This window comes from Aquarana catesbeiana, linkage group LG02, assembly GCF_042186555.1.
Source record: "Aquarana catesbeiana isolate 2022-GZ linkage group LG02, ASM4218655v1, whole genome shotgun sequence".
Classification (NCBI taxonomy): Eukaryota; Metazoa; Chordata; class Amphibia; order Anura; family Ranidae; genus Aquarana; species Aquarana catesbeiana.
In genome coordinates, this window is record NC_133325.1 from 413,235,290 (window position 1) to 413,258,781 (window position 23,492).

Here is a 23,492-nt window from a genome sequence, read left to right on the forward strand (position 1 = left end):
GTTAAGGTGCCCCACCTCTCCAAATGATTGCAGAGTACATACACTATCCCGGCAAAGATTTTCACGAATGGCTGTGTGGCACCGATTTTTTGCATACATTTATGCCGCTATACTTGTGTTTACGATAACGCTTCCATATGTATCATGTGCAGCCATGCACAGCCATTTACATCTGGGGGGGGGGGCTGTAGGCAGGACCTGGACTTTCCAGGCAGGGAAAAAATTCCACAGTTTACATTGAACAGCCTCAAGTGTCTGTGTGCAAGGACCCTTCGCAGTTAAGAAACTCTAGAACCACTGTAGAAAGCTCTGCTTTAGTTTTATCAAACACTGTACTTAGTGCAGTCAATCGTGGGTTGAAAGCAAAGGACTTGATTTATAGAAAGTTATGTTATGTAGTACATGTAGCCGAACACAGGAATTTATTTACACATGCATTTTCAACACAAGGTACCATGTAGTTGTTTATTGAGTGATAGAACTCATAAAGACTGCAGCGCATATACACTAGAATTCCCCCAAAAGACTGCAGAAATGTAAATATACCTGTTCTCCAGGCCAGGAATGAAGGGACACCATAACTTTGGAGTTCAGTTTAGTTTATTTAACAAGTGCTATACCTCAAACTGGGTTAAAAAGCTTAATTGAACTTAGGTTTGTAGGCAGGTACAGTGTACTTTCTCCATTGCAGGTGGCGCACTTCCGTAGCAGCACTGCAGTTGGAGGGGAAGTCAAGAAAAACATGGCCTCTTTATGGTTTCCTGGGTCACTGGGGAAGCGATCCTATTGGATGCTGCCACCCCATGTGACTCTAGCAGCCTTCTTGAGTCAGGCAAAGCCTATTTAAAGATAGGTCCACTTTTAAAAAAAATATATAAATGCACATTTTTTGCAAGTAAAAAATATGCATTTATTTATTTTTTTGGTAAAAAAAAAATAGAATGGGGTAAATGGCGCTACCCTACACTGGAGAGGGGTATCCCAATCCCTTAATTTATAACAATGGTGCACCACCCAAAAGCTGATGTGCTCTAGTATTGATAATAGTAGTTGTTAAGATCACATATACCGCCGTATAATATTATTTCTTAATTAATTTAAAGTGCAATAATACACACACCAAAAGAACCTCTCCTTAAAGCATCGATTAAGATGATTAATCCTAAATGTCCAAAGAATAACTAAATTCCATCTTGCAGCTCTGGAGCCACGCACTCACGTCATTTCCGGTACTATAGCAGAGAACCTGGAGCGCACGATGCGAGCCAGCCCCTGTATACATTGTATCGATTATAGATTGTAGCAGTTTTTAAGGGTTTTTTACCCACTTGTTGGGAAGTTTGTTTTTTGTTTTTTATCCTGACTTTATCCTGACTTTTTAAACAAATAATCCTTATACTACACTATGGGAGCCCTATTTCTTCTTTATGAGGCTCTATCCCTGGGATTTCACTGAATATTCTCTGGAAACTGTGACTGGGAATTGCTGAATAGGAGATCGTTTGGATATCTTGGTGTGGTGGATCGGCTGGAGGAGCCATTAAGGGACATTGCGCCAGGTTACCGGTGAATCAGATGAAGGAGCCACCAAGGGACATCATCCCCGGTTATCCATATATGCCAATCACCCCTGCAGGGGTAATGGGAGCTGGTGAGTGGGGACCCTTAAGGGGGAGCACAAGAGTCACCTGATCTGCTGAGCACTTGGTCACTTTGGAGTTCCTGGCAACTTTTACAGCAACATTGCATTGCTTGGGACTATTATTATATATATATAATTTTTGTCAATACACATATTAATTCCTTGATGAACTGCTGGTTTATAATTATATATTTTTATATATATATTTTTTTTAGCATTTTGTTTTGAAACTCGATGCTCACATTTTTATTTATAGTTATATACAAATCTATTTTTGAGGTTTTTTATGGTGCTGTTTTTCACAGATGGAATTTAGTTATTCTTTGGACATTTAGGATTAATCACCTTAATCAATGTTTTAAGGAGAGGTTCTTTTGGTGTGTGTATTATTGCACTTAAAATTAATTAGGTTATCATATTATACGGCGGTATATGTGATCTTAACAACTACTATTATCAATACTAGAGCACATCAGATTTTTGGTAGTGCACCATTGTTATAATTTAAGGGATTGGGATACCCCGCTCCAGTCTAGGGTAGCGCCATTTACCCCATTCTATTTTTTCCTACCATTTACCATAGCCCCTTAGGGAAGTCTATTAGGGGAGGCTGCAACCCTTGCTTGATCCTAAGCGCGGAGTTTCTCCTATTTTTTGTTTATTATTTTTTTGTTAGGGAACTGTAAAGCATAGCACCCACGATAAGCACATCATGGGTGTAATGCCACAGTCCTGCAGACTGTCTGTGTAGCTGTCTGCCCATACCTCCGATACGGGCAGGAAGTTACACTCTGACTGGAAGCTTAATGAACTACCTACCCATTGAGGACTACAAGCCGACAGAACACTGTGAATGAATGCCAGTGAGCTCGCTGTCAAAATGAGGACTTGGGATGGGGGGGCAGAAGGTGCAGGGGCCGGAGCATTTCTAACCTGCTACATGTTACACCCTGAATAAGGCTGTAACATGTTACAAAAAGTAAACTTATCTTTTAAGGCCTTGGCTCCCAAGCTTAGCACTCATTTTGCAAGATGGTAGAGTAGGGACAGGTACCCCTGTCAGATAGGAACAGAACTAGTGACAGGGAAAGGTTCCTGAGGAGGAGGGAAAGCGTAGGGCTCGCAACTTCTCTGGAAACCTTCCTGCTTGGGCAAAAGACAGCCAGGTCACATTCCACTCCTTTCAACAGGTGCTGTCAGTTCGACTAAATCCTGCTTGATACATGCTGTTGGAACTGTGTTTCCGGCTGGGCTACCGTCCCACAGGATTTTTTGCGATCTGTCTTTGCATTATTCCAATACAAGTTCTTCTTCAGACTGTGTGTGTTATTGCCACTGTCCCATGCTGCACCCCACCTACAGGTTGTGCAGTTGTATTTTGCTTAAATTGGAATGTTTTGGAAAACTAAGTGTTAACCTGTAGTGTTATGCAGGCCCAATATGGAATGGGTTACTGGATGCTATGATGTAACACATTAATGATCTCCTGCAAAAGCCGCAACACTGTACTTCTCTCCTACTGTTATTGTTGGTAATACAACCCCTGGCAAAAAGTATGGAGTCACCACTCTTGGAAAATATTCATTCAATTGTTTAATTGTGTAAAAAAAAAAACTAATCACAGACATGCCTCCAAACTATTTTCATTTACCATTCTAACCTTCAGGCTTTAAGAAACACTTTAAAAAAATTAAAAAAAGAAAAGAAAACTGTAGTCAATTGCAACTGTTTTTGCAAATCAAGCAGAGGAAAAAATATGGAATCACTCAATTTTGAGGAAAATATTATGCAATCACCACATACTTTGCAGTTCTAAAACAAACATCTGCATCAGATTACATCCTGAAAAATTATGTCATCATCTCCAAACATCCTTTCAATTGATAGAATAAGAAAAATGTCCAAAATCTCAATATAAACTTTGAAGACTTATTGAAGATTTATTTACTGTCATCTCCCCTTTACCTTTTCCTGACATGCAACCCCATATCATCAATGATTGTAGAAATGTGCATGTTTTCTTCAGGCAGTCGTCTTCATACATTTCATTGGAACGACACCAAACAAAAGTTCCAGCATCATCACTCCGCAAAATGCAGATTCGTAATTCATCACTGAATATCACTTTCATCCAGTGATCCACAGTCCATGATTGGACGTAAAAAAAAAGCCAAACCCATGTTTGGATTTTCTGTATGTAAATTCCATTTCCTTTAGCGGATGTCTTACAGTTCGGTCACAGATATTGACTCCAGTTTCTGACCAATTGTTCCTCATTTGTTTTGTTGTGCATTTTTTGTTTTAAGGCATATTGCTTTAAGTTTTCTAACTTGACGCATTGATGTCTTACTTGGTCTACCAGTATACTTCCCTTCAACAACCTTCCTATTTTATTTGTACTAACGAAAACTATTATTAACACCTAAACTGAAAAAAACAAGGTTACAGTGGGCTAAAGAAAAGCAATCATGGATTCTGGATGACTGGATAAAAGTGATATTCAGTGATGAATTACAAATCTGCATTGGGCAGAATGATGATGCTGGAACTTTTGTTTGGTGCCATTCTAATGAAATGTATGAAGACGACTGCCTGAAGAAAACATGCAAATTTCCACAATCATTGATGATATGGGGTTGCATGTCAGGTAAAGGTACGGGGGCGATGACAGTCATTAAATCTTCAATAAATGCACAATTTATATTGAGTTTTTAGACACTTCTCTTATCCCATCATTCAAAAGGATGTTTGGTGATGATGGCATCATTTTTCAGGATGTAATCTGATCCAGATGTTTGTTTTAGAACCACAAAGTATGTGGTGATTCCATAATATTATCCTCAGAATTGAGTGATTCCATGTTTTTTTCCTCTGCTTGATTTGCAAAAACAGTTGCAATTGACTACAGTTTTCTTTCTTTTTTTTTATTTTTTCAATTGTTTCTTAAAGCCAGAAAGTTGGAATGGTAAATGAAAATAGTTTTGAGGCATGTCTGTGATTAGTTTTTTTTCTACGCAATTAAACAATTGAATGAACATTTTCCAAGAGTTACTTTTTGCCAGGGGTTGTACTTTAATTCACTCGCATATCAGTGTTTTGAGAAATACAAATCTTTAATGTATTACAAAGTAAACAGGCTTAGTTTGTTATGGCCCATCCTAATTACCGGTATATGTATAAATTGGGACATTTCCACAAAAGAGGGCTATTTCTGAGATATGTTGTACAGATTGTGTATTTATTTACTCCTGACAGAATTCACACTCAGTATGCTCAATGTTGTCTAAAAGTTTGGCAGTCCATACTTACTATCTGCAGCACTGTCCCAAAAATGATTATTCATTTGTATTTGTATAATTATCCACTTCTACAAGAACAATATGTTATTACAGTATTCAAGCCAAGTGCATAGGTTTAGCACCCACTTACCTTAGGCATTGGTGTAGGGGGCTAGCATTTCACCTAAGGGAGGAATTCTTGAGTCTTAATGGGATGGCATAAAATGAGCAGCAGTCACTTTAGAAATATTAACAGAGTTTAAGTACAATTACTGTATTATTATTATTATTATTATTATTATAAAAGATTTATATAGCGCCAACAGTTTGTGCAGCGCTTTACAATGTAAAAGGAGACAATACACCAGTACAATTCAAAACAAGAGGTTTAGAGGATCCCTGCTCCTTCGAGCTTACAAACTAAGAGGGAGGGGCTGGTGAAACAAAAGGTAGGGACTGTGAGGATTGAACTGATGAGGGGAATGGAAGTGGATATAAATAAACTCAAGGAGAGAAGTGCTAGGGCACAGGATATCCTAAAGTGACAAGAAATGCAGACTTCTGTCTCTGTATACAGTCAATACAGAAGATGGAGCTTTAAGCTGGTATAGGCTCTCTGTACTCATCAAACTGTATGGCTGCTTTAGAGCAGCACACATATCCCTTGGATGAACCTCTATACCCCTCTGCAGTGTCCACTGGCAGTATCTTCTACCCAACTGTCAAGCACACGTTTCAGCAGTGAAGTTTCCCCCTGGTGTTCCACTCCAAGTAGTCCAGACTCCCTAGTACTCACACCCAGACCTCTCTTTTGGCAAAGGCTCTCCCTGTGCCACAGGCCCTAAAGTATTGACCTCAAATACACAGCCTCCTCTCGTGACAGCAGCCCAGGAAGCAAGAGAGCTTCCAGAAGGTCACTCCATGCATTTATGTCCTTACCCAGCATGCACCACTGGCAATAAATCTCCTACTAGTTGGCCAGCAAAACATAAACAATCAAAACTGAGCATTATTGTATCTTCTCACATAATCTCACATAATCTCTAGGAACACTCCCCAACAGCAGGCAGAAGCAAACAATAATATCAGCATAGGCAAAACACAATGGAAATTATTATTACAGTTAGAGCTCAGGTTGACTACAGTCCAGCAGCACCACATTTTGGCTAAGGATGCTATTGCATAGGGTAAGGTTACTTCACAAGTTTTTAGCAATGCTGCTTAGTGGTGTCATTTCAGTGTGCTTTTCTACAGCCTTATAACACTGTTTTATTGGAAGGGATGACATTTAAAAACTGGGGTACACACATCTTTGGCACTAAAATAAGCTTCCTTCTAGCATTACCTGCTTAGTACAAACTAGGTTCTTGTTTTACTGAGTTGTACTTGGCTTTGGATATTGTAAGGGACTGTATGTCTACTGATGATAGAAAAAAATATGGCTGATAATAACAGTACAATGAAAACATATCTCTTTGCTCTGCTGCCTTTAGGCACAAGTCTACTGTAAATAATAGTTAATTCAGCCCTGTTGATTGGGCCACATTTCTGTGCAGCTCCGTTTCTAAGCTATATTTCTTTTAATAATGACATGTTTGCTTGCTAATCTTGCAATGAGAATATGTATGACTTACTGAAGGATATTTAGAGCAAAGGCATACTTATGCTTAAGGATTATACTGCTGATATGGCTAGTGGTAGCTGATCCACATGCAACTGGATTTGTTCCGTATAGTTTCTTAATACATTATAATATTAATGTACAGCCTTAGCCTTTAATTCGCCTAGCGCCACTCTTCACATTTGCTGCTAAAATGCTACTTCATATTGACATGAACCCCTGCAAGGATAATTCCCCAGTCTGTGCCCTGAAAAGACCTAACACCGATTTGTCTCAAATAAGCACTTAAACACTAATGGATTCCAGTTACACTAATATCTTCCCAGTTTATGAAATAAGATAACTATTCAGTGAGACAGCTGGCTACTCTCTGGCAGATCTCAGAGGGTGGAAGTACCATCCTCCCCGATGCATCACAAACATCAGTAATGCTAAATGATGAGAATGTGCAAACTGTTTTTGTATTCATGGATAATCACTTAGTGATTCAGAAGCCATTTACCCTTATATGTTATTGCTGTACACAACAACAAAAAACAATATTCTGTTTTGTGATACATCTTTTGACTCGTGTTCAGATTATGAAACTATAATATATAGTGACAAGAGCTAGATAATTTTGTTGAAGTAAGTTTTAGCAGTACATCCATAATTGTATTTGGATTCATGCTGTCACATGTTCTTGGCTTTATTTTCAATCATTAAAAAAAAAAAAATATTAAATGAACCAAAGCTCGAGTAGAATTTTTTGTCCCCTGCCACAATGAGAGATCTCTGCATCAACACACAGAAAGCGTCAGTCCGACCATACTGACAACGGGCACGCTGTGGCTGCTTTCTTAAAGCGGAGCTCCAAGCAGAAATCTTAATGCATCTATGCATTCATACCTTAAATAACATTTTCTTAATTTAATTGATAGTTACACTCTCCTTCCCTCGGCCACCGGTCTTGTAACTTTCCTGCTGCAGTTTAGACAGTGAACACTACCATAATTACACCCAACTCACCGTAGTGGGTGGACCCAGGAGTATAAGCTCCTGGTCTGATTCACTCACTGTACCACCATCCACCCTTACCTCCGCTTGAACACACACCCACACCCATCAGTTCTATCCTCACCTCCATCTGCACATGCGCCCAACATGTCCTACATTTGCTTTAGCATCAAGGGACATGTAGTTATCTTTTCCCATGCGGAGGTGGGGTGTGGCTGGACCTAAAGTCCTCCTCCTGGCCCCCGAAAGCAGAGCAATTTCAGTGGACCACTATGACATCACGGTACTATAAATTCAGGGATATGTCAAAAAGTAAGCCATTTTCTGTTACAATTTGGCAGCAGTTTAATTACGACAGAGAACAGAATTTTGAACAATTGCTTTTGCAGCTTTAAGTGAATTTTAGAACTATGCACACCTTTTTTCTTGTTTTGATGCAGCTAGAAAGTATTTAGCTGATTTAAATTAAAATTACAGTTGAGCTTTACAATGCTGTATATTTTAGAACTGTCATGAAAATAGAATACAAGCAAAAACTTACATTTCATGTAAGTTTTGGAACCTATCAAAGCAATAACTATAAATAAAAGTCAAAAGTGTAATGCAAAAATGTAGAGAAAAAGAAACATATGCATGTGCAAGAACAACAAAGATGTTTGTATTTTAGTAAATTACTTACATATAACTGCCCCTTATAGCAGGTTCAACCAAGCCCCAGAACTAGCAAGGACCCTTCAGAATGTTTCAGTCATAGGAGGGGGTCGAGGACCCAAAGCTTATGTTTCACGGCTCACTTCCACAACTTATTAACAAACTTTAACACAGGTACTGGCTCTGAGGGTGAGCTAAATTTTCAAGAACAGGCAGGTTTCTACTATTCCCCTATGCACATACAGACTTATTGCTGCTCCTGCTTTGCCATGGGGCTTCCACAATACAATCCCTCAAAACCTCTATCAGACTAGGCCATAAATACTATGCTCATTGCTTACATTACTTCATAGACGGCACGGGATTGACACAGATATTCAAGTTCTAGCTGCACAAGCAGACTCAGCATTGGTGCCCAGAATGTTCTCTATTTGCATTTACACTCTCATCATCTGAGCAGATCACAGAAAATAAAAAAAAAATATAAAAAGTGCAGCGCAATAAAATACAGTCCAATCAACTGGTGAACTACAAGTCCCAGAATATAAGATGACTCCATCGGTGAAGATCAACAGTTTTAAAATGAATAGTGACAGACCCTCCACCTCCAATCAATATTCTACGCTCACCTCAGAGCATGGATCCCTGAGCTAACAGGTAGTCATGCACGCAGGTCCCACACAACAGGTAGGCAGCAGAAATAATCTGTTTGAACTTCTCCTCCAGATCGATCAATCAATGAGGGCATCAAACCATATATAAAAAAGAGGGTAGATCTAAGTGCTCACTGTGCAACCAATTAAAAATTTATTAGGGTCAAACATGGACTAATCACATGAAACAGGACGAATACAAGCATATAGCACAACACTGTGCTGAATGCTAGCAAAGGATGGCAGCGGGTGACGTCATCCGCGCATGGCTCCTCCCTCGTTTTTTTACGCATTATGTTTACAGAAAGTGTCCAGTCAGATTGCATTTTAACAGTTTTACTTTAAAGTGAAATTAAAGGTTTTGTTTTATTTATTTTTTAAATAACAAAACATGTTATACTTACCTGCTCAGTGCAATGGTTTTACACGGAGAAGTCCTCCTCTTTTTGGGTCCCCCACCGGAATTCCAGGCCCCTCCCTCCTGCCTAGTGCCCCCATAACAAGCAGCTTGCTATGTGGGCACCTGAGCTCCCTCCCGAGCTGCTGCGCCGTGTGTCCATTTACACACGGAGTGCTGCTCGGCTCCGCCCCTGCTCTCTCCTCATTGGCACACTGGCTGTCTCAGATAACAAGGAGGGAGAGACCTGGGAGAGCCGAGGCTCTCATGCACATTGTTGGATCAAGATGAGGGGGGGGGGCTGAGGGCGCTGCTGTACACAGAAGGTTTTTTACTTTCATGCATAGAATGTACGAAGGTAAAAAATCTTGAGCCTTTACAGCCACTTTAACTTGTCAAACCAGCAATCTTGCTTTATTAAGAAAACATTTCCATAATAGTGGATAAGGAAAGTCTCAATAGAATAAATACCTTTCAGAACTTCTAGGGCTCAAGTGCTCAGGTGCTCAGTAGGTCTCTTGAAGAGTGACATTTCTATCCTGTCTATCCCCAAAAAGCTTTCTAGCATTAGGGATAAAGTCCCTGCCAGTATGGGTAATCACAGACTGGTATAGTCCCAAAAAATATAATTTTTCAATCCCACTTCATCAAGGGACAGCTCCACTTCCCAGAAGGGGTGTTCATGTGTTTCTTTCTAAATTACATGTCAGCTGCTGCCTTTTCTCTCTCTCCTGAAACAAGGCTCCCTGAAATACAGTATGTGATATTTATATATTATGTCTGTACCAAAAGGATTTCCCAGATCTCATATGAATTCAGCACCTAGAATAGGCAATGGCTTCTCCAAGATGACCACCTGGATCCCACTGCAGAGGACAAGCCAATCCTTTGCAGGGTTCTCTCTAGTGCCCGCGTTCAGCAGCACTCATTTGACCACTCTGTTGCTCTGTGTACAGGTCCAATAACTCTTACTGTTATTATCTATGAGGATGCCTAAAAATTGTTGTCAGCAATTCTTTGAATCTACAGTATATGATGCTGTATGCTCCTCTATATGATTCATAAGATAAATGCTATTACTACCTTAATTTTTCTTGATATTCACAGATGGTACAACAAAGAAACTGCGCAGTAATATTCGACGCAGCACAGAGACGGGTATTGCTGTGGAAATGAGAAACCGGGTGACAAGACAAGGGAGTCGGGAATCTACAGATGGCAGCACTAACAGCAACAGTTCTGATGGCACGTAAGTGGCATTTTTCTTTCTTTACTTCCTCACCACTGAGGCAGATTAAAGCAGAATGGGGCCTGAGACAAGCTTGCAGCTTTGGACCCCCATTATGTTGATTTATATTTATGATAAGAATTGCAATGGACACAGAGAAACCTACTAACCTTAACCCCAGTTGCATTATCTGTACTTGCATATCCCTCCCCCATCAGACAAACTCCCTATAAGTACAGTTTTGACCAATTTGCTATTCATCCTGCTAGGCTACAGCAATATGGAGAATGAGACAATGGCCTTTATTCTTCTCTCCCTTTACGGAGATACTGATGTTATGATGCACCATTCTCCTCAGCAACCAGCCGATATGATTTTTTTTAAACTGCCCAGGAAAGCTTTTTTTCTTGGCCCCGAGAGAGTTAGAGAGAGAGCACCTCCGTCTGGATATTCACCTGCCAGGAGACCATACCAGCATAGAGCAGATTCTGAGACTGGAAGGACATCTGGGGGCAGCGTAGAACCACCCACATCACAGCACCTGCACCACTGTAGCAGGGAGTCTGGAGTGTCCAAATCACCCTCTTATTCCCACTGATGATCATCAGAGGCTTATGGGAAGAGACTGAGGGGCCTCCTTCTACAGTAAGAGGTCACTGCAGCATTCCAGGGACTGGTGAAAGGGCCATTCACCCATTGCTGATACTGCTAGTAGGGACAGAGCCACTCAGAGCAGAACACCAACTTTACACAGTTTTTACCGCACTCATACTGCACTGTATATACCGCACTCATTCCAAACCTAGACTGCACCTATACCAACCCTATACCACATTATACAGAACCTTTGCTGCATCTAAACCACAACTACCTAGTACCTGTGCCAAGACTATACCATACCTATACTGCATGCAGGTTAACTGGGGCTGCCATTAAGTGCAAAGACGCTCTTAAAGGGCCCTATTGATAACTGGCAGAAGAACATCTCAAAGGGCTGCCCCTCCCGTAATAATTATTCTACAAGTCCCCTTTTTTCCCCTGCCCCCTCCACTACCATCCTCCTTTTCTTTTGGACAGTGCATATCCAGTCAGCCTAGGACTAGCATCGCCGCCATGAATGTGCTCTGGCAATATAGTTCCAGCACTCGGTAGCTTAAACTTTACTAATGCTCACTGCTGCACTTGAGGTGGTCTTGCTACTGTTTATGCTGATCTGTATGCCAAATGTCATCTTATGCCTAGTCCTTACTGTTAATCACTTTGTATGCTAAAATATGTTATTACCATTGTTAATCCATTTTATGCTTACCTAGTTACCAACCATATTGGGTGACAATATATTAAGTTTCCCTTTCTACCTGGTTTGGTGCCTGTTTTTTTTTACATACAGTAGCACTACTATTGGGTACTAAGTATTACTTTCAGTGATTTCCTGTGATATTGTATGTTTGTACACTCAACGCGGCGTGTCAGAGGGGTTGCGGTTCTTGAGAAGGTTGAGGCAAAGAACAGAGGACCCATCCTATCTAGCGGCGCCTATGGGGGTAGCAGTACAAGTGTATCTCAAGTAACAAACATTTTTTTCTAGTTTTAGATATAGTGGAGATTAGAGTTCCTGTCTGGTTTTTAGTACTATCTGGGGCTCCCCTAATGAGATTTACATTTACTTTCTGCACCACCAACAACAGTTTCACCAGACAGGAAGTGAGGGAAAAATCTTCAATGGCTTTACAAGTACAGGTCCAGAAGTAAAATGTTGACAGACTATTTGTTTGCAAATGCTATCTTTTAAAGGTATTTTGGTGACATAAATGCTTACAAATGGTATATTGTGTGTTCAGTGCTGTATGTTGGTCCTTGCTTTTTTTTGTAAATGGAAAAATGGTCTAAAGGCTGCTTAATAAAATGTTGACAGGGATTATAGCCTTCCCTTACTCTGCTACAGAAACATATTTTGATTTGCATCTGTGTTGCAATTGGAAAGTTGTCTTCACTTCCTGACTGGTAAAATGTTGTTCCTTAAAGGTGTACTTTCAAACATATGCTTTTGTTACCTGGCTATGGGATGAACGGTGAAGATCTATTGCATATTTGTTTCAGATCAGGAACTCACTAGGTAATGAAGCTAAAAGTGAAAATAACAGTTAATATAAACAGTATAGGTAAAGGAAAGGCAAAATATGAAAGTTAGAAATTGACTGAATTACTTTTTAGAAGTTTTTAGAGATGAGCCACAATATATTTACAGCAGCGCAAATTTAGTTTCCACTCCTATACACCTCATACTTTGTACTGTTACCCATTACAGATTTATATTTCCTACAACCCGATTAGGAGCAGAGAGTCACTTTAGTCATTTTTTGGATGGACTTGGACCTGCACAGATTGTGGGGAGACAAACCCTCGCTACTCCACCCATGGGTGAGTTGAAAAGCAAATGACATGCTGAATGTGTTTATGTTATATGTTTCATGTAAAAAAAATATGGTTCCTGCTGCTAACTGTCAGTCCCTGTGTGAAGAGGGAAAGAGAAGAGAAGACTGCAGTCAGGCACAGCGCTGGATCAATCCAAGAGTGAGGTAATTGTTTAGAGGAGGAGGGGTGCACAGCAAGACCTAAAACATTTGTAGGCAGGTTGCCTACTCATGCTTAGTCAGTCTACCCGGCTGCTCAGGTTGGGAGGGAAGGGGTTAATTCTTGTGCTTCCTTTTCTTGTGTGTTCATGGGTTTACCTCAGGGGTCCAGCCTCCCTTCTGTTTGATATAAAGGGAAGAGGTCCGGATCTTAGGGGGGACCTAGAACAGGCTTAACCAAGAACAACGGGAACATAGAACAACCTCGGAAACCTAGAACGAGCTCAGGATGCACACATGGAGACTCAGAACTATGTCTTAAGAAGCTTGTTGGAATGCCGATCCATCGGAATACTTCCAAGGACATGAACACCTTTGCTCGAGCTTGGACCCCCCTCCAAAGATGCTACATCTGTGCAGGTAACCTGGTGCAACTACAGTTAGGCTTAGTTGGCCTGGTCTGAAGCTACTCAAGGGGTGCATGTGAGTCCTGGCATATCTGAATGTAGCGATACCCCTGCAGGGGCTGCTGAAAGTTGTGGCCCAGCTGTCACCCTGCCCTGCCTGGCATTCACTTCCCAGTCACCTTTGAGACAATGAACAGTCCATGTGGTTGTTTTTTTTTGTATTTTTTTTTGAGGGATTTGAACTTGGATAGGGATAGAAATAGATGGGATGCCCAGTAGAACAAGCAATTGGTTGATTGCATATGAATCAGTTGGGACAACTATACACACTTGACCACTCCAGTCTCCTCCAGCATATCTCTTGCTTGCCGACTGTTACTCTCTCTCTCTCTACTGCACAACACTTTACTCCAGGCACAGCTAGCACGTGGTTAGGCCCAATGACTCAGTCAGGCCTCAGCAACTGCCTTTTGCAGGCAGGGACTGCAGGTCCCTTTTAGTGTAGCAAAAACAGAATAGGAAGTCTTTAGTGCTAGCTGTCCTATGGTGGACTACTGCTCCCAGTAAGCCCTCTTCAGGCCATGCCAGCCCTCCTGGCTGCAGCCGCCCAACTCCACTGCCTGTGTTATTGTAATCCTCACTGGCTCCACAACCAGGTATGACTGTTTCCTCTCAGTCCTCTCTGGCATGCCTCTCCAGTCCTCCTGATAGCACATGTCACTCACCAGCCCTCTTGGCTGCAAACCGATAGTTCCCTCCTGAAGACTTGCCCAGCAGTACTAGCTCCTGCTGTCCTCTGACTCATCTCTGTGCCTCCTGTTCAGATCCTCCATGCATTCTTGAAGGGATCCATCCTGTACCCGAGTCCCAGGTCCAAGGTCACCCCCCCCCCCCCTGACTGGGGAGCTCCCGCCAAGACCCTGACAGCCTAGTACTCCATCCTCAGTTCTTCCACCCGACAACTCCTCCCCAGCTGGGCTGACCCTGGGTATTGAAAGGAGGTCTGCCCCATGCCAATCCTATTTGGGGATTGGTCAGGGCTCCCTAAACACCCCAGACTACTCCTCCCCACTTCCCCTCCTCCCCTTCTAGAATCCTCTAGAAGCACGAGGGAGGTGACAGTAGAGTGATGCTGTCTGTGAGCTGCTGCTCTAGGCCACTGAAATAAAAAAAAGTTTTTCTTAGTTTCTGTTAGTAAATTTTCTAAATAAGTAATTTTTCTCCCTCACTGATGTACTTTGATGAGGTGGCACTGATGGGCACTGATGAGGTGGCACTTATGGGCACTGATTAGGTGGCACTGATGAGGAGGCACTAATATGCCGCACTTATCGGCACTGATAGGTGGCACTGATATGTGGCACTGATGAGCACTGATAGGCGGCACTGATGGGCATTGACGGGTGGCACTGATGGACATTGATGGGCAGCAATGATGGGCATTGATAGGCAGCACCGATAAGCAACACTGATAGCCAGCACTGACTGGCATCAAAAATGGGCACTGATTGGTAGCACTTGTGGGCACTGATTGCTGGCACTGGTGGGCACTGATTGCTGGCACTGGTGGCATGTTATTGTAATCAGGGCACTGATGATCAGTACCCTGGTTACATGTCTTGATGTCCCTTGGGAGAAGATGCCACTGATCGTCTCTCCTCGCCACACACTCTGTCAGTGTGAGGCGATAAGAGCCGATTACCGGCATCTACGTATTTATATGTGACTGGCTGTGATTGGACACAGCCGGTCACATGGTTAAAGAGCTGCAACTCTTTATGGAGATCTGGGTTGCGCCATGTCCTAGCAGCACGAGAGGGGCTGTTATGGGATGACGTCATATGACATTGTCCCAGAATGAGAGCCGCACCGCCCCTCCCTCATTTGACAGTGGGCGGGCGGCAAGAGGTTAAAAGAGTTAATGTAGCAACAAACCTCACCCAGATGTCCTTGCAATGGGAAAGTTCTTCCATTGGGCACAGAGGGCGGCAGGCTGGTCTGTTCCTGCAAAGTTCAGGGAAAAAAGGACACACGCTGCAACTTCCCAGCAGTCCATGTGGCTCACTCTACGGATACTGTGACTCCTCACAGTCCTCTCAAGCGTAGAAGCGAGGATCAGGTAACTTATTCCGGTTCCCTCCTTCTTCCTGGCTGGAACCGAGTAGCTCTGCGGGGCGCATGGCATGGGTGCATGGGTGGCGTGGGTGCGTGGGTGAATGGCGGCTTGGATCTCCCAAGCCGCCATTCACCCTGAATGTCTTTGAAACGAGCCCAAACCTCACTATCTGGCACCCACAATGGCTTCGAGGCATGAAAGAAATCCCAGATTAGGTCATCCTCCTGCTTTCCCCAGAAGCTCTCCAAAATGTCCATAATCTGGGGAGGGACATATGGGATGTCCAGGCCCCACTTCAGGGCTACCCTCCTCTGCACTTCTCTGTGGAAACGGGAGAACCTTGGCAATTTTCTAGGATTCCCGCTTCCCGGGAGAACACAGGCATACAGAACCCTTATGTTGTTGTATATAGTAAAGATGCAGCAAGTAGGCTTTTAAACACACTGCACAATTCAACATAGGCGTAAATGTAGCTTTAGAGATACATAGATCTTTTGAGTAGGCACAGGTGTCAAAACCAAATGACACTATACTTGGCACTGAGCGTACCTTAAAAATTGCATGGAATGTTGCTGAGCTAAAGAGTCAGTTAATGCTGACATGTGTGTCTAACATAAAGGTGTTTATTTTTTGTTCAATGAGGGATTAGAACCATTTGGGTTATACTGCTGTCCAAAGGAAGCCTCCGTTTTTTGCCAGTTGTTGCACAATTTCAGCAAGTCCGCATTGCATGACTTCAGATCAACTTTCTTTGCAAACATTCTGCAAGTATGCTGCAAGTTCTGGTTCAGTTATGTTGTACTATAGTCATTCCACCACAGGGGTCACTGTGGCTGAATTTTCATCTTGCAGAGCTTTTACTGTAGACTCACCACTGCAACTTTGCTCTTGCTAGAGACTTGCCACACAAATTTGCTACAAATTGAAAAAGTCTCAACTAGAACTTGTGCTTCAAGTGCTCTGCAACAAGTCCACTTCTGCATGAGGGGATGCCCCCCTTTTCAAAGCAGAGAGGCATCTGTTGAACTTCACGTACATTAGGGCAGACAGAATCTGCTTTGGTGCAAAAGGTGGGATCTCAACTCCCTGCTCCCTTCATGTCTTCAAAACACCACTCAAATTAGTAGACCCTTCCATGTAGCCCTTGCAGGTCTTCTGGCACAGAAGATTATTGCCCCAGTTCTTGTTTCAGAAAGGTCTCAAGGATCTTATTCCAACCTTTTTACAGTTCCAAAACCAAAAGGGACATACATACCATTTTGAATCTCCAGGCCCTTAATGTCTTTATTTGGGCCCAGAAATTCTGCATTACGTCCATCAGGTCTGTCAAAGTCTTCCTTTATCAGGAAAACTTTCTGGCCTCTGTAGTCATCAAAGACACATACTTGCTTGTCCCTATTTTTCCATCACATCACTGACACACTTGCTTTGTTGTGGGTCCTCAATACTTCAAGTTTGTGGCCTTGCGATTCTTGTGCAGGTCTTTTTCCTGTGTATTAATCAAGGTTCTAGCCACCATGCTTGCCTTGTTACTAGGGATGAGCTTCGTGTTCGAGTCGAACCCATGTTCGACTCGAACATCGGCTGTTCGATCGTTCGCCGAATTGCGAACGTTATGGGCCGTTCGCGCTAAATTCGTGTGGCGCGTCACGGCCCATAATTCACTGCGGCATCGCAGTGCATTGCTGGCTGATGATTGGCCAAGCATGCACTATGACCCGCATGCTTGGCCAATCACAGCGCTGTCAGTAGAGAGAGCTGTAATTGGCCAAAGCCAGGGTGGCTTTGGCCAATTACGGCTCAGGGCATTTAGTACACACCCCACACTATATAAGGCCGCCTGCACGGCGGCCCTGTGTAGTGTGTGTTCCGGTGTGCTGAGAGATAGAGAGAGAGAGAGACAGTGTCATTTGATTTGAGTTAGATAGATTAGGCAGAACAGTCAGTCAGTTAGCTGCACTTACAGTGTATTGTGTATATATATGCATCCCAGGTGTTGCATATATATATATACACTGTATTCAGTTTAGCTAGATCCGTTCCTGTTATCTTCTATCTAGACTATTTACATTTAATGCAGTGCGTCCTGCTCACAGTGTTCAGCTAGATCCGTTCCTGTTATCTTCTAGACTATTTACATTTAGTGCAGTGCGTCCTGCTCACAGTGTTCAGCTAGATCCGTTCCTGCTATTTACATTTAGTGCAGTGCGTCCTGCTCACAGTGTTCAGCTAGATCCGTTCCTGTTAAATTCCTACTGACCGGCAGGCTTGTCTGGTTACAGTATATAAAGCTACCTGAAGAAAATTACAGGTGTTCTATTTGATCCTATTAGTACCACGGTCAGGCAGCTAGACTATTTACATTTAGTACAGTGTGTCCTGCTCACAGTGTTCAGCTAGATCCGTTCCTGTTATCTTCCTACTGACAGGCAGGCTTGTCTGGTTACAGTATATAAAGCTACCTGAAGAAAATTACAGGTGTTCTATTTGATCCTATTAGTACCACGGTCAGGCAGCTAGACTATTTACATTTAGTACAGTGCGTCCTGCTCACAGTGTACAGCTAGATCCGTTCCTGTTATCTTCCTACTGACAGGCAGGCTTGTCTGGTTACAGTATATAAAGCTACCTGAAGAAAATTACAGGTGTTCTATTTGATCCTATTAGTACCACGGTCAGGCAGCTAGACTATTTACATTTAGTACAGTGCGTCCTGCTCACAGTGTTCAGCTAGATCCGTTCCTGTTATCTTCCTACTGACAGGCAGGCTTGTCTGGTTACAGTATATAAAGCTACTTGAAGAAAATTACAGGTGTTCTATCCCAGCTTAGTGCAGCTACAGGCCATTAGTATGTCTGGAAGGCCAAGAAGGAGAGGCAGACAGTCACAAGCCAATAAGAGAGGGCAAGCAGGCTCTGTGTCTAGTGCTGGTCGTGGAGACGGTGCATCCTCATCAGCACGTGGCCATGGGACACGCTTGGCCTTTTTTTCGGCAGCTGGCCATGTTGAGCCGCAACATGCGGAAGACTTGGTCGAGTGGATGACCAAGCCGTCCTCATCCTCCTCATCCTCTCTCACCCATGCCCAGGGTGCTTTGTCTGGCAAAGCAGCGGCCTCTTCCCTCAGCTCAATGTCATCAGTGACTCCTTCCCTAGCTCCACCATGTCCTCATGAGGATTCCCTCGAACTGTTTGACCACAGTGTTGGGTACATGCTCCAGGAGGATGCCCAGCGTTTGGAAGGCTCTGATGACGATACTGAGCTCGATGAAGGCAGTAACATGAGCGCGGACAGAGGGGGTGCCCAAGAAGGACAGCAATCTGGCAGTCATGCTCCCCCTGCTGCAGCATACTGCCAGGTTTGCTCCAGTGATGAGGAGGGAGGGGATGATGAGGTCACTGACTCAACGTGGGTGCCTGATAGGAGAGAGGAGGAGGAGGAGGAGGAGGAGGAGGAGGAGGAGGAGGAGGAGGCGGCAGCACATCACCAACGAGGCAGGATGCCCTCCAGGGGCCAGCCTAAGGGCAGCACATTGACTGCATCACACCCCAAAGCTCCACATGTGCAGGGCGCTGCAGTCTCTGCGCGTTATTCAAAAAGTTCTTTGGTGTGGGCCTTTTTTGAGACGAGTGCATCAGATCGCACCGCTGCTATTTGCAACATATGTCTCAAGCGTATCTCGCGTGGCCAAAATATCTCCCGCTTGGGTACCACATGCTTGACCAGACATATGTTGACCTGCCATGCAGTTCGTTGGCAAGCGTATCTAAAAGACCCACACCAAAGAACAAAGAGGATCTCTCCTTGCTCCTCATCAGCTGAGATTTCCAACCCCACTAGACCTTCAGTCCTCTCTGAGACCTGCAGTGAGAGGAATGAAGGTGTAGAATTAGGTGTGTCACAGCCAAGTACTTGTGGGCAATCTGCTTTTGGTACACCGACGTCAGATTGTACCAGGCAAATTTCCCTGCCCCAGCTGCTGCACCGCCGAAAGAAGTTTGCTCCCAGCCATCCACATGCCCAGCGGTTGAATGCTAGCTTGGCAAAATTGCTAGCACTTCAACTGCTGCCTTTTCAGTTGGTAGACTCTGCCCCCTTCCGTGAGTTTGTGGAATGTGCGGTTCCTCAGTGGCAGGTACCCAAACGCCACTTTTTCTCACGGAAGGCGATTCCGGCTCTCTACCGGCATGTGGAAGGCAATGTCCATGCCTCGCTGGACAGGGCGGTCAGCGGTAAGGTGCATATTACCGCTGACTCATGGTCCAGCAGGCATGGACAGGGACGTTACCTAAGTTTCACGGCGCATTGGGTGACTCTGCTGGCAGCTGGGAAGGATGCAGGACAAGGTGCAGTAGTGTTGGAGGTTGTTCCGCCACCACGCCTCCAAAATGCTGATTGTGACACACCTCTCTCCTCCACCCCCTCCTCTTCTTCTTCCTCCATGGCCTCTTCCTCGGAACCAGCGGTGCTCCGTAGGCGTTCAAGGGGCTACGCAAGTACGCAGGCCAAAAGATGCCATGCGGTGCTTGAGCTGGTGTGCTTGGGGGACAGGAGCCACACTGGGGCAGAGGTTCTGTCAGCTCTGCAGGGGCAGGTTCAGAGGTGGTTGACGCCACGCCAACTTAAGGCAGGAATGGTGGTTTGCGACAATGGCACCAACCTCCTCTCTGCCCTCCGACAGGGACAAATGACCCATGTGCCCTGTTTGGCTCACGTCCTTAACTTGGTGGTGCAGCGGTTCTTGGGCAGGTACCCGGGCTTACAGGATGTCCTGAGGCAGGCCAGGAAAGTCTGTGTGCATTTCCGCCGGTCATATAATGCCAGTGCTCGGCTGACGGACCTCCAAAAGGAGTTTAACCTGCCCAAGAACCGCCTAATCTGTGACATGCCCACCAGGTGGAACTCAACGTTGGCCATGCTGCAGCGGCTGCACACGCAGCAGAGGGCCATCAATGAGTACCTGTGCGACTATGGCACCAGGACAGGGTCAGGGGAGCTTGGTTTTTTTTCCCCACGCCAGTGGGCCATGATCAGGGATGCATGCACTGTCCTGTCACCATTCGAGGAGGCCACGAGGATGGTGAGCAGTGACAGTGCATGCATCAGTGACACTGTCCCCCTTGTCCACCTGTTGGAGCACACGCTGCGTGGAATAATGGACAGGGCACTTGAGGCAGAACAGAGGCAGGAAGAGGAGGACTTCCTTAGCTCTCAAGGCCCCCTTTATCCAGACAGTGTTCCTGCGTGCCCGCCGATCACACAGGAAGAGGACGAGGAGGAAGAGGAGGAGGAGGAAGATTGTGTCAGTATGGAGGTGGAGCCTGGCACTCAGCATCAGCAGCAGTCTTTAAGGGATCAGTCCCAAGAAACACATGGACTTGTACGTGGCTGGGAGGAGGTGGCTGCGGACCATGTCGTTCTTAGTGACCCAGAGGACTCCGGACCGAATGCCTCAGCAAACCTACGCTGCATGGCCTCCCTGATCCTGCAAAGCCTGCGTAAGGATCCTCGTATTCGTGGTATCAAGGAGAAGGACCAATACTGGCTGGCAACCCTCCTTGATCCACGTTACAAGGGTAAGGTTGCGGACCTTATCTTGCCATCGCAGAGGGAGCAGAGGATGAAACATCTTCGGGAGGCCTTGCAGAAAGGTCTGTGCAACGCGTTCCCAGAGACTGGGAGGTTACAAACTCCTGTTTCTGGACAACGTGTTGCTGAGGCTTCGGTCAGTCAAAGAAGGAGCGGTGGAGAAGGTGGCCGTCTGACCGATGCGTTCAGACAATTTTTTGGTCCGCAGCCCCAAGGTATGATCGGTTCCAGCAACCATCGCCAGCGTCTGTTTTACATGGTGCAGGAATACCTAGGGGCAAGATCAGACTTGGACACCTTTCCCACCGAAAATCCTCTGGGTTACTGGGTCTTGAGGATGGATCACTGGCCAGAGCTTGCACAGTATGCAATTGAGCTACTGGCCTGTCCTGCATCCAGCGTTCTTTCGGAACGCACATTCAGTGCTGCTGGAGGCGTGGTAACCGATCACAGGGTGCGTCTGTCCACCGACTCGGTCGATCGGCTGACCTTCATAAAAATGAATGAGTCTTGGATCACCACCAGCTACCAAGCACCTGATGCTGATGTAACCGAATAATTTTTTTTGAAATCTCAGATCCCTTCAAAGACTGCCTATGCTGATGCTGAGTGACTATCCCTGAGTAATTATCCTCTTCCTCCTCAATCATCACGCTGATAGCTTGTAAGAACATTTTTGGTTCTGGGCGCCACCACCAGTGCCTAAGGCCCAATTTTTCAGCCCCTGTCTAACAGGGGCGTGTAATTACAATTTTTGATGCAATACTTTGCAGCAGGGCTCGTTCCTGCGTTCCAACTAGAGTGTCTGTGAGGGGTTGCAGTGTTGTGGCACCAGCACCAGTGCCTAAGGCCCAATTTTTCTGCCCCTGTCTAACAGGGGCGTGTAATTACAATTTTTGAAGCAATAATTTGCAGCAGGGCTCGTTCCTGCGTTCCAACTAGAGTGTCTGTGAGGGGTTGCAGTGTTGTGGCACCAGCACCAGTGCCTAAGGCCTAATTTTTCAGCTGCTGTTCAACAGGGGCATGTAATTACAATTCTTGATCTAATATTTCACAGCAGGGCCCTGTGAGGGCTTACAGTGTTGTGGCCACAGCAACACCTAAGGCCCAAATTTCTGCTGAGTATATAGGGCAGGACCCTACTTTCAAACATCTAACTTACAAACGACTCCTACTTGCAAACGGAAGGAGACAACAGGAAGTGAGATGAAATCTACCCCTAGGAAGGGAAATTCTCTCCTGTAAGAGTTAATATGGGAAAACAAGTTCTCCTTTCCACTGATGCTTTCCAATCCTTGTTCCACAAAAAAACCCAAATTTTCAAAAAACATTTTTCATTGGGACAAAAAAGTGAGGTGAAATCTTCTGAAGAGGAGGAAAGACAGCAAAACAAATGTCACAGGGGTGATAACCCTTCCCTATGTTTTCCAAAAAGCTTAGAAAAGATTTTTTGGCTGGAGCTAAACACGTTAAAAATGTTCAAAATTACAAACAGATTCTACTTAACAACAAACCTACAGTCCCTGTCTTGTTTGCACCGCCTGTATACTGCTGTTCAGAGTATATAGGGCCTGGTGGCCCCACACCTTTCCTTATTTTAATTTGGGTGCGGGGTTCCCCTTAATATCCATACAAGACCCAAAGGGACTGGTAATGGACTGGGGGGTACCCATGCCGTTTGTCTCACTGATTTTCATCCATATTGCCATGACCCGACATGACATTAAACCCGCAAGCAGTTTTAAATGAGATTTTTTCCTTTAAAAATGACATTTGGTGCAGGGACTGTTCTAAACATGGGAAACACGCGTCACTTTACAGGCATACTATAGACACCCCCCAGGTACGATATTTAAAGGAATATTTCACTTTTTTTTTTTTACTTTAAGCATCATTAAAATCACTGCTCCCGAAAAAACGGCCGTTTTTAAAAGTTTTTTTTGCATTGATACATGTCCCCTGGGGTAGGACCCGGGTCCCCAAACCCTTTTTAGGACAATACCATGCAAATTAGCCTTTAAAATGAGCACTTTTGATTTCGAACGTTCGAGTCCCATAGACGTCAATGGGGTTCTAACGTTCGTGCGAACTTTCGGTCCGTTCGCGGGTTCTGGTGCGAACCGAACCGGGGGGTGTTCGGCTCATCCCTACTTGTTACGCTCTCAGAGCATTGCTATTATGGGATATCTCTATGACCTCCTGTTGAAGGAACAGGTAGCACAGGTCCTGACCAAAAATGTGGCATGGACAATTCAGACCTTTAAAAGGTTTGGTTTGATCCTGATCCTTCCCAAGGTGGGTTCAGTCTTTCACCTTAACCAAAATATTTTGATGCTGCCCC

At 44.4% G+C, this 23,492-nt stretch overlaps 1 protein-coding gene across 2 annotated transcripts in view; it reads left to right on the plus strand.

The window, feature by feature from the left end:
- RIMS3 (regulating synaptic membrane exocytosis 3) overlaps positions 1-23,492 on the plus strand; it is a 266,560-nt gene that overhangs the window by 210,577 nt on the left and 32,491 nt on the right. For both annotated transcript variants that reach the window (XM_073615424.1, XM_073615423.1), the window contains exons 3-4: positions 10,346-10,487; positions 12,775-12,887. In XM_073615424.1, coding sequence (XP_073471525.1) covers positions 10,346-10,487; positions 12,775-12,887 — 255 coding nt within the window. The remainder of the gene's footprint in view (positions 1-10,345; positions 10,488-12,774; positions 12,888-23,492) is intronic.